General features: G+C 48.0%; 1 protein-coding gene across 1 annotated transcript in view; it reads right to left on the reverse strand.

Annotated features, from left to right (window-relative positions):
* Positions 1–11,955, reverse strand: part of PDE10A (phosphodiesterase 10A) — a 226,168-nt gene extending 214,213 nt beyond the window's left edge. The window contains exons 1-2 of the mRNA XM_077761207.1: positions 11,592–11,955; positions 11,090–11,218 (exon numbers count right to left, since the gene is read on the reverse strand). Of these exons, the coding sequence (XP_077617333.1) occupies positions 11,090–11,165 (76 nt within the window). The 5' untranslated portion in view covers positions 11,166–11,218; positions 11,592–11,955. The remainder of the gene's footprint in view (positions 1–11,089; positions 11,219–11,591) is intronic.
* Positions 11,956–11,998: the final 43 nt, after the last annotated feature.

Raw genomic sequence — 11,998 nt, forward strand, 5'->3', positions numbered from 1 at the left:
CCCCTCCCCTCTCTCCCCCCCCCTCCCCGCGCCCCCCCCCCACTGGTGCTCTGTCTCTGTCTTTCAAAAATAAATAAATGTTAAAAAAAAAATTTTTAAACACACCCAGCTTTAGTATGTAAACTATGACAAAACGAGCAAGTCAGAATCCCATTCACATTCCCATATACTGCTGGTGGGAGTGCAAATTGGTACGATCATGCTGGAAAAGCATCTGGCAGCGTCTAGAGAAGGTGAACACACGCATGCGCGGCCACCCAACAATCCCACCCTCCAGCAACGCGTGCCTTCTGTCCGTCAAAACACACCTGCTGCCAGAATACGGAAGGAAGCACGGCGTCCAGCAGCCAACGCTGAAAACACCAATCATCCAACAGCAGGAGAATCAAAACACAGGGGCGGCTGCGGGGCTCAGTCAGTTGAGTGTCCGACTTCAGATCAGGTCAGGATCTCAACGGTTCATGAGTTCAAGCCCCGTGTCAGGTTGTGTGCTGACAGCACAGAGTCTGCTTGGGATTCTCCCCCACCCCCCACCCACACATTTGTGTGCATGTGCTCTCTCTCTCAAAAACAGAGAAAAATGCACATGCACACGCACACATGGCCATGGGTTGAAAGCCACTCAGGAAAACCATCATGGTCCCCAGCGGGGCCAAGCCTTCATGAAGAGACGGGACTCTTTCCTTCCACACAAACACCCGCCTGTTCTATGAAACCATCGCCAGCCCCCTCACACTCTCACCAGACCCATAACTAGCTTGTCTTAAGTTTACTTTTTAAACACTTTTAAAAACATAGTCATTTATGGAGACTGAAGTGCCAGGCAGTTTATCAGTGTTTTCTCAGTAAGGAGATGGGGGTTCAAGAGAGAAATAGTCCAGGGTCACACAGCTAAAAAATACTGAAACTCGGATCCAACCCCAAGACTTTGTGAATCTGAATCCAAAGCACTACTTACTATGTTTCCACCTTTCATTCCACCTTATCAGTAGTGATCCATTTACCTGTTTTGACCTCAAGATTCTGATTTCTTTGAAACTCAAGATTCTCGAACTTATTCACTTATATCATCTGCTCTAAATAAAGGGCCTAGCAAACAACAGGCGCTCAGTGAGGGTTTTCAAAAAAACTAAGTAGTTAGTAGGTGCAATTTCCTCCCAAGATAAAAAATATAGGTTCTATTACACTAGGTCGGTGCTGATTAGATCACTCAAATATTCACCAAATGCCTGTGCCCTCAGAAACCCTGATGTTTTCTGGAGACATAACTGAAAACACAGCATCTTCTTACAAAGTTTAGAGGGCTGTGCTTGTCCAACAACAGAGTAGCTATTTGCTGAGCCGTGGAAAGCTGCTCCTCCAGAGTGAGTTCCGCTCACAGCGTAAAGTACACTGGCTTTCACGGACAGCAGTACAAATGAAAAAACGTAAAATATTTCTGTAAATAATCTTCATACTAACTACATGCTAAAACTCATCTTTTGGAAATATTAAATTAAGTATATTAAGTATATGTTTAGTATTATAATTAATTTTAGCTGTTTACTTTTTTAAGTAGCTGCTAGAAAATTTTAACTTACATATGTGGTCCACGGTGTATTTCCACTGGACGGCACTGATCTCAGGACCCTTTTCTCCTCTGTATTCAAGGTCTCTTTCCGTTAACGTGGACTAGGAAAATGCACAGTGAGTCTAAGTGACAGGCCACTCTGCTTCCACCCTGGGTCTTGGCTTCCACGTGAAGCAGTGACTTCACTATTTTTTTCCTTTCTTACAAGAGTCTTACCAGACCAGTTAGTATTCAGAGGACATGGTCCAACTTCGCCAAACTACTTAAAACCTGATTTTGACTTTACTGTTTTCAAGTGACTATCATGTATAAAACTAACACTCCTGGCTTATATGAAGTAAGACATATCGGTATAATACTTCTTTAAGATTCTGAACATCAGTACGTTCTCTGTCCTGATGATACTGAAAGCCTGGAGGTAGGCAGGGCTGTCACTGTTACCACTTTCCTGATGAAAAGCCTGAGCAAAGGTAAATGACTTGCGGGGGGACAAAAGGCTTGTCACTGGCAGAGAGCAGACTCCCTCCACTCAGATCCAACTGGGCAGTGCTTCGGAATAAGCAATCCGTCTTTGTATTTGCGTCCTGCAGCCCCTTAACAAATCACCACTAACGGGACCTCGAACAACAGAACTGCATTCTCCCACTGCTCTGGAGGCCAGACCTCCGAAGCCCAGCCAGGGCCCTACCCCTGGGGGCCATCCGGAAGGCTCCTGCCGGCATCTCCTGACCGCCGAGCCTCACCACTTCAGTCTCTGCCTCTGTGGACACCCCCTCCCCCATCACACTGCCTTCGGCTGTCTCTGATAAAGACACCTGTTAGATTTAGAGCTCATCCAAGTGATCCAGGATGACTCATCACAAGACCCTTAACTTGACCACACTTTCCCGTCAGGGTCACAGCCACACTTTCTGGGTTTAGGATGTGGACACCTGGAGGGGGCGAGGGGGTGGGGGGAGCAGGGAACCACTGAACCCACTGCCTACCTTTAGACCCTGAGCCTCTGGTCTAAACAGTAGCTTGGCTCTGTGCTGCAGTTCTTAAGTCCTGGCTTTTCTTCCCAGGAAGGGTAAAAACAAGACACTATGATGACTGGTTCAGGGAAAAGTAAGGATTCAGGGAGTCAGGCAGATCTGGACCCAAAATGCTGCCTCAACATTTGGTTACTGTGTGACTTTGGAAAAACAATTTCATCTCCCTGGGTCTCAGTTTTATCTTCTTTAATAAAACAACACTTGCCTGATGGGATTCTATGATCATTAAATTAAGGGGGGAAAAAAGGAACCAGGAACCCGTCTGCACTGTGCCAGGGTCACCCGGGCTCCTGCCCCGCCCTCTTTTTCACATTTATGCTCTCAGTGGAATGGTATCTGGGGTCACATCGAGCCATCAGTTATGTACGGCCTTAAGAAAAACTGTGGTGTAAACATCTGAATTTACTAGGAGGAGGAGTTATCATATGCTTTACAAAAGGTTCCTTTGACTTACAAAAGGTTCCTTTGACTTACAAAAGAATTCAAAAGGTAGGTTTACCTTCCCTACCAAATCAAGTCCGCAAACCTCTGTGAAAGATCCGCTTGCTCTGCAAATAGCTGCCGCCCAATAAAGGCTTTGTTAACAGGAACGCACCTGCATCAAGGGGAGCGCATGTGCAGCGAGCGGCTCACTAACCAGCCCTGTCTCCCTGTAGCGGTGCCTCAAGGAAGGTCCCAGACACACCCCATGGACAAAGAGGTTTTCTTCAGAGACAGCTGACGCCCACCCAGCCGACTCGTGGGCGATCGGACCTTTATTTGCTCCTGTTAATTAATTAGTCTTTGAAGATGCTATTGGTCCGAAGATGCTCTGACCCACATTTCCTGAAAATATTAAAGGGGTGGAGAGAAGTGCCGTCCGGAGGGGACAGTGACACACAGTCTGGCTCAGGAAATGACACTGACGGGACCGCGATCTGCACGCTGGGAACACCGGGAAGTAGGAGGTCACGTAAAAGGGTGTATGACCCAAGGTGACCCTGTCCTCTGGCAGCAGCTCCAAACTAATAACTCTCTGAAAATCTAGGATGTTTTTTAAAGGCAGAATGATTCTTTTAAATAACTGCATAAAAATGAACATGGAAAAAAAGACTATTAATCTGATCTGACATCTAAAACATGTAACTGTCTGATACCCTCTTCTTCCGGCTTCAACTCAGTTGCCCCCACGAAAGAAACCATCAGGACAAGTGAGACAGCCCCCGGGAAGAGCCAGCGCCAAGCCCATAATGCGTTATCACCACGTGCTTTCAGAAACACAAACAGGAACTTACAATTCCATTATTTTGCTATTTTATCTTCTTTTTTTTAATATTTTTATTTATTTCTAGGAGACAGAGAGAGAGAGACAGCGTGAGCAGGGGAGGGTCAGAGAGAGAGGGAGGCACAGACTGAAACAGGCTCCAGGCTCTGAGCTGGCAGTCAGCACAGAGCCCGACGCGGGGCTCCAACCCACGAACCGCGAGATCATGACCTAAGCGAAAGTCGGACGCTTAACCGACTAAGCCACCCAGGCGCCCCTATTTTGCTATTTTAATATCAAGAAGCTAGAATATTTTATCTAAGAGAAGTCTGTGTTCAGAACCAAGTATCAACCTCCTCAAGTACTACTTCATTTCAAAATCAAAATCACTTAATTCCATTTAATAGAAGTTAGAAACTTCTATCTCAATTTTCCAAACACTGACTGATGTCTCTCTCCACGAGTGGTATGATCTACTGAGGCAGAAACTACCACCTTATTCATCTTCTTTTCCCCAGAGCCTGTAATTACTGTTGGTTCTTGTTCGTATAAAGTCAGCACAAACACTAAATTAGCAAATGCTGAACCACCCATCATCCCCAAGGGGAAACACAGGGCTAGTTAGGTTCCTATGAACTTCTCGTCACAACGTTTTCATCCACTGATCAATACGCAACCCTGACTGACGTGTGTCTATTTAAAAACACCTTATTTCAGTACATTGTTGACTCCCCAACACTGAAGCCACAGCAACTTCCATAGCATCTGTGGCTGCTCCATAAGGCACATCACAGGCTTTTTGGGCTTAAGAACACTAGACTTGATGGTGCTTCGGACTAGGCGTGGGGGCCATTTTAAACAGCCAAATCACGAATAAAAAGGACAAAAATGACAAATACATGGCATTAAATACGCTGGTTTTGTTTACAGAATGAGAACTGAAGCAAGAAGGCGGAGCATGGCCTTGTCTGCCCTCAACCTGGCCCACGCTTGTGGGAGGAGTCGCGTTTTCGGCCGCTCGGCGTGTGCACGTGCCCACGAAGGGCGGGAACAGCGAGGACGCTGGTTTGGGGGTCAGAGGTAGATGTCAGCGAGTAGACATCTGCGAATACAGAATCCGCAAACCGTGAGGACTGGCCCCGTGTTCATGCAGCAGGTACTTGACGAATGTTTCAGAATGAATGAGGAGTGTCCCCATCACTTCCAGTGAGTTCACGATTAATACTGATTACTAGTAAAATAAGTTTATTCCTGTAATCCCATTGGAGGCACGCCTGGTTTCCACTGAATGCACGGGGGCAGCGAGCGAGATGCAGGGAGGGCCCCGCTGGCTGTCAGCAGTCAGGCTAGCCACCGGGGTCTGCAGGAACCGCGTCTTCTGCTAACGGGTGGCTTTCCTTGTTGATGCTGCTGGCTCTCTGATAAACATGCAAACAGTGAGCAGCACATGTCAGGAAATTCTTTTTTTTCCTTTCAAAAATTTTTAAATCTTTATTTATTATTGAGAAACAGAGACAGAGTACAAGCAGGGGAGAGGCAGAGAGAGAGGGAGACACAGAATCCGAAGCAGCTCCAGGCTCCGAGCTGTCAGCACAGAGCCCGACGCAGGGCTCGAACCCACGAACCGTGAGATCATGACCTGAGCTGAAGTCGGACGCTTAACCACCTGAGCACCCAGGCGCCCCAGGAAATTCCGCTGGAAAAAGGAGTCGCATCCCACCAGCAGACTGGAACGAGGAGCCACACAGCACATGGGCGTCGGCGCTCAGGCGTTACCACTGCTCATTCCTACATCACCGCCAGGGGTAAAGCTGTCACCACGGGGACAGGAAGGTAAGTTCTCGTCACACTCTGGCCTTGGAAAGCCAGTTCTCTGATCCGTGACGGCCGCTTTCAAACGAGCAATATCCGAGAGGCATCACGCTTCACCTCTTGGATGCACTGCCTGTACCCTCCAGACAAGTCCTCACGCGTTCGGGTCCGGTACCAGCTGATGCGCCCGCTCTGTCCCAGGGTCCCTGGTCACGCTACGCCGGGCAGCAAATACAACAGAAGTTTTCAACCGCTTGCTTCCAAAACAGCTTTCCCTCCTTGGATCACATACGGGTCCCTCGACTCGCTGCCTTGCGGTTGACATCTCGCCCCCAACACAACAGCTGCTAATTCTTCACGATGCGGGAGTCAAACTCCCCCTGGTGAGCGAGCAGTGCCCGGATTCCTATCCTGCACACTACTCGTTACTCGTGTAAACCTCCTGCACGATGCAGTAAAGCACAGCAGAACGGGGCCCTTTATCTTTCCATCAGAGAAAGATTTCAATACAAACACGCACATCCGATTTCCTGAAAGGTGCATGAATGTCACCTATTAGCTCTGAAACTCCCAATTCCCCTCCTCAACTCTGAATCATTTTTATGATAATATGTTAAGGGCTGAAGAAAAGAGTCATAATTTTTCTGGTCACTGACACCAGCTAATTCACAGGAGAAAATTCCACCCGTGAAAGACAGCCTGCCAGGGTTTTCTCTGAGCTCTGACACTTCCTGACCTACTGAGCAAGTTATTTAATCTTTAAATGCCTCAATTTCCTCACCTGTAAAATGGAGCTGGCAACAGTATCTATACCTCACAGGCCTGTTGTAAGGATTTAAAAAGGAGACTAGATTAAAACTGCTTAAAACAGTGCTCAGCAAATGCTGGCTATCACTAACACAAATAGAAGACATTAGTTTATGTAAGTCAAAAAACAAAATGCTGTGTTGCTATAAAAGTGACCTTGGTAGAATATCATGGCTTAAGAACCCAACTGTAGATAGGGGTCCCGGGGGGCTCAGTCGGTTAAGCCTCCGACTTCAGCTCAGATCATGATCTCATGGTTCGTGGGTTCAGTCCCTACATCGGGCTCTGTGCTGAAAGCTCAGAGCCTGGAGCCTGCTTCAGATTCTGTGTCTCCCTCTCTCTCTGCCCCTCCCTTGCTCGTGCTCTGTCTCTCAAAATAAATAAACATTAAGAATGCAACTGTAGGGGCGCCTGGGTGGCTTAGTCGGTTAAGCGTCCGACTTTCGCTTAGGTCATGATCTCGCGGTTTGTGGGTTCGAGCCCCGCGTCGGGCTCTGTGCTGACTGCCAGCTCAGAGCCTGGAGCCTGTTTCAGTCTGTGACTCCCTCTCTCTCTGACCCACCCCTGCTCACGCTGTCTCTCTCTCTCCTAGAAATAAATAAAACATTTTAAAAAAATTAAAAAAAAAAAAGAATGCAACTGTAGAAATTCAGTGGCATTTCTAAATTCCCAAAACACTTTTTTGGCTTCCTTGGTAATGAAAGTATAGATGTTAAACAGATATTCCTGCTTATAATCAGTTGTACATGCTGATTCTTGTGATCTATAATTCTCACTGCTAACTTTATTCAACTAGGGTATATTTAGAAATGTAAGATTAGGCACTAATGCAAAACTTGAATTTCACACATCTGAGCTGATCTCAGGATTAGCAACTTAATAATTTTCTATATACAACGAGCTGGGTTATTTAGGTTTACAGACCGTTCATTTTGATATGGGCACCTTGGGCTCCCTTTAAAAAATGTTTTTTATTATGTTTATATATTTATTTTTCGACAGAGCAAGTAATCTGGGGAGAGGTAGAGAGAGACGGAGAGAGGGAGTGCCAAGCAGGCTCCGTGCTGTCAGCGCAGAGCCCAATACAGAGCTCAAACCCATGAACTGTAAGATCATGATCTAGGGTGAAATCAAGAGTCAGACGCTTAACTGACTGAGCCACCCAGGTGCACCCCAACTGGGCTCCCTTTAACAAGGGAGCATAAAATTACAGATTTGAATGTTATCTTTCCTCTTCAGGATTTCATAATGAGCCACTGATACAGTTAAGCAGACATTTCGGTGGATGACATACTGCTCAGACTTTACCACTGTGATGACAATTTGGCTCTAGAACATGTTCTGTCTGGATTTTTATTTTAATGAGCAGAGAGAATATGTTTGGCATATGTGCCAGTAGATTATCAGCCGTCTTGAAAGGTTAAATCTCATGAATCTAATGTCCCTCCATATTTCAGTGTAAATGCCAGGAAGTACGGTGAGACAAACAGCCTGCCAGACCTGGTGCTGCTGAATGGACCTCAGTCCCTCCCCGTCCCCTGGGGTCCTAAAGACAGAGGTGAAGGTGCAGACACTGATGATGGTGTATATAAGTTCTGGTATTGGCGACCTACTGAACTACCCCGTTCATCGAATCCGCCACGGTTCTTTTTTCACAAAAAATAATACCAAACAGGAAGGCTTGTAAGGGGTAACAAGCAGATCAGAGAATATCACGCATGATGAATTAAACACATTTCTGCTAACAAATATCCATCTCTGCCAAACAATTCAGAAATAATACTAAACTGTTTAAACAGACAGGAACCTGGCCTACAGTCAAGAACGGCAATCATATATTTAAAAGAGAAAGACTTCAGTAGAGCTGCTTTCTCAGACAAAGGGCCTTTTCCCACTCTGGCACGAAGTGTGGGAAAGGAGCCAAGGGCGCTACTTATCAGCCGTCTGACATCAGAGCGGGGACTGCGTGCGTCAGCCGGCCCAGTAGGGACTCTTGGCTTATGGCAAAGGCCCCTGTGCTTCTTATCTTATCAGTTTGCAGTGTCTGGCACTTCAACCATTACCGTGTGAGCCTAGGAGGAACGGAGGTGTGTAATTGTGCGGGTGGGGTGTAGGCTAAAGTTGTGAGCTAAGCAGGCCTGAGCCACTCATTAATGAAACAAACAGCCCAACATACTGCATCAATTATAATAAAAGTCTCTGTCCTCAAATTCGACCTTTAAGGAAAGCGTTTGATTTTTTAAAAAGGTGCTCGAGCTGCATAAGACAACTCCCTCCACTTATGCAGAAGTATGTCAGAGTTCTAGTTCCGGAAGAGTAATTCCATTAAACTTCACTTAGAAGAGTTAAAGAGACAGCAATTTGTTAGAAAATGTGCCAGTAACGCTTACATTAGCTCCATTAAATCAGGTGTTTGGGGGCTGAGAATCAGATTAAAAGTGCTTTCAAGTGCTCGCCAATGTCTGCATCTGGAAACACAGGTCTGAAAGGCAGGTGGAGGTACACCAGGGACCCTCAGTCACGTCCCTCCAACCAGCGGTGAGAACTTCCTGAAGAGAAAAACTGCCTTATAAAAACTACCCACAATTAATTTTCAAAACCACTTGACTTAAAATTACCCTACATTTTTGAAATTTGAAGAAACGTCACACTTGCTTACTAAAAATAAATTCTGTCAATGTAATAAACTTATGCTTTGAATATCCAAAACAAAGAATGTATTTACTAGTTTCAATTCAGCTTGTACATCATTAGCACCACGCTCTAAGCACCTTACTTAGCTAACCGGCCAGACCAGCTTTACGTCAAATAGTTCTCTAATAAAAAACCAGCATGTGCTTATTCCATGACTTAACAGCGATCTCCACTTACTACACTGCACGGACTACACTGTCATCCCGCGGACACCGCCAATAAAACAGACTTATGAAATTACAAACCTGTTTATTATTCCTTCAAGCTTATGTGTTAAACTGAAATAAATGTAATTGACTTGCACCCAGAAACTCCCCTATACGGGTTGGGAGTCATGGCCACGTAGAAACCTTGTGCTCTGCTTCCAGGACAGAAGGCCCCTCGCTGCCCATACCTTCTGTCATGGGCTGAAAGGTGTCCCCACAAAATTCTAGGTCGAAGCCCTAACCCTCAATGGGATGGCACCTGGAGATGGGGCTCCTGGGAGGGGATGAGCTCCTGCGAGGGGGGCCCTCGGGGCGGGATTTGCGCCCTTTCACGAAGAGAAGCCATGTGAGCACGAGGCAAGGACAGGTCTGCCTGCAGGCGGGGAAGAGAACTCCCATCAGGAAGGGGAAGGTCCTGTGCCTTGATCCAGAACACAGAGGAGTAAGCGTCTGTTGTGCTGCCACCACCCCCCCCCACCCGGGTCTAGGGCGCCTTGTCCCAGCAGCCGCGCAGGCCAGCACACCTGCTCCCGGCCTCCCACTGGGTCCTCCTCCCAGGGAGGCGGCTCTGGGCCCTCGCCTGCACACTTCTGTCCCTGTCCCCTGCCTTCTCAGCCACTGAGTTGGAAGACTTCGGCCAATCATCTCAATGACGCCTCACCTACCTCCACAGAACCCCTCACTTATCCCCACACTACGTAAACCCAAACATGCAATTCCTTTCGCTGGCCTTTCTAATTGTTCAGAGGAGACGGACACAGCTGTGCCAACCCTGTTTCCCCCGGGTGACTCCGTGTCCCCGTCCCACAGCAGCAGAACCGAGACTGCCCCGTTACTCTCATGCATCCACACATGCCCCCGTCTCCCTGACACCGAACCTGTCCTTATTCCTGAGAGGGTCCTTCCCTCTTCCGCCTCAGCGTCTCTCTGAACCATGACCCATGTCCTACCTTCTCCCTTACCCCAGCCAGCTCTCCGCCCGTGGGCCCGGGCGATCCTTCTTTGCTTTGCTCACTCAATTATCCCCCTCCACATCTCAGGTCCTCAAACTCTCTTCATCCCCTTCTCACAGATTTCGAATCTCAGGCCAGGTAAACTCATCACGCATTCTTTTTTTTCCTTCTTCCACCTCCTGGTGCTCACTGCCCTGCCCTCCATTCCCATCCGTGCCTCCGTCACCACACTGTGACATCAGACCCCGTCACCTCACTGGAAAGGCTTTCGGAGATGGGAGCCAACCCTTCCTGGGCAGCTCAATCCGATGATCTCAGCCTCCTGGTAGCCTCAGTCTTCACCTGCTCAGACTCAGCCACATCAGATATTAGTAACCAATCCCGCGCTTCCTCGATAACTTCTCCTGCGTAACACAGCAGAGGTCAGTTATCCAACAATCAATTTGCCTACAGCAAATAAATCATTACACAGACGACCCTTCCTAAGAAAAACAGCCAACTAGAACTTCACAGAGATACTCAAAATCTGTTAGAACCCATCCAATGCCAAACACGGAAGCTCCTGAACACAATAAAAACCTGCCCAAAGTGCTGTGAGGAGTCACCGAGGGTTGATGCCCAAAAACATCAACGTATGAAGTAAATAATTTCAGTGCACTGATAATTTTAATAAATTGGCAGATTAACACTCAGAGCTAAAAAGTACTCATTTCCTGTCTATCTAAACGGCCCTGCCAAGTTTCCTTTGCTGACTTAGAGACTCTACTCACCTGTTACATGTTGGGATTTCCTCTCTTCTATTCTCATTCTATATTTCCTTTCCTTCAAAGTCTTCTCTACCCCCATGTCTTCAACTGTCACATCTCTGTGGGTAACTTCTACATCTATACTTTTAGCTTCTAATAAAAAAAAAAAATGAAATAACTATCCGATGGTTGATACCTTACCTTCTTGAATCTTTACTCGACCCTCTTCTGCACCCCACCTCTAAGTGAACCCCCCCCCACCCCAGCCGGCAATCCTCTCCCTCTGTCCTCAGGTTCACAGGTGCTGAATCCTGGTCGTACTCCTCCGCATCTCTGCACCCCGGTAGCCTGTTCACTTCCCACGGTTACTGCCCCTGGTCAGGACACCACCAGACAGCACTTTCCTCCCACACCAGGGAAGGTCCCGTGGCCCCTTCCGAACTAACGCTGGTTGGACAAATCAATCAGGAGAGTAATCTGGGCCCCTGCAAGCCGCCTGGTTAGCCACTCCCTCCGATGCGCTTACCAGGCCACAGGCCAGCATCTCTCCAGCCGCCATCAGGAAGAAGTCAACTGGCAGAGCGAGAAGAGCAAAGGCGCGGATCCCTGCGAATGTCAATGAGGCACGAATTCATGGGCCCTGGAGCTGCCCTGCCTCGGGGCTCCTGGTTTCGGCGCATAATTTATCCTTACTCTTCAAGCAATCTGGGTTGCAGCCTAGAGGTGTCCCAATTCCGGACACAGCCCTGTGAGCCGGCCCTGCTGCACCCCCGCCCTCCCCCGCACCGTTACCCTGGTGTCTCTGCACACGACTCTGGGGGGGACCAATCCTCCGGCCCACGGTCCGTGGCAGGGAGGCCCTGGGGCCGGGCAGGCCGGACACCGGGGGCACCGGCCCTCGGGGCGGCCGGCCGTGCCACTCCACACCGCACG

Source organism: Crocuta crocuta, unplaced genomic scaffold (assembly GCF_008692635.1).
Source record: "Crocuta crocuta isolate KB4526 unplaced genomic scaffold, BGI_CrCroc_1.0 scaffold455, whole genome shotgun sequence".
Classification (NCBI taxonomy): domain Eukaryota; kingdom Metazoa; phylum Chordata; class Mammalia; order Carnivora; family Hyaenidae; genus Crocuta; species Crocuta crocuta.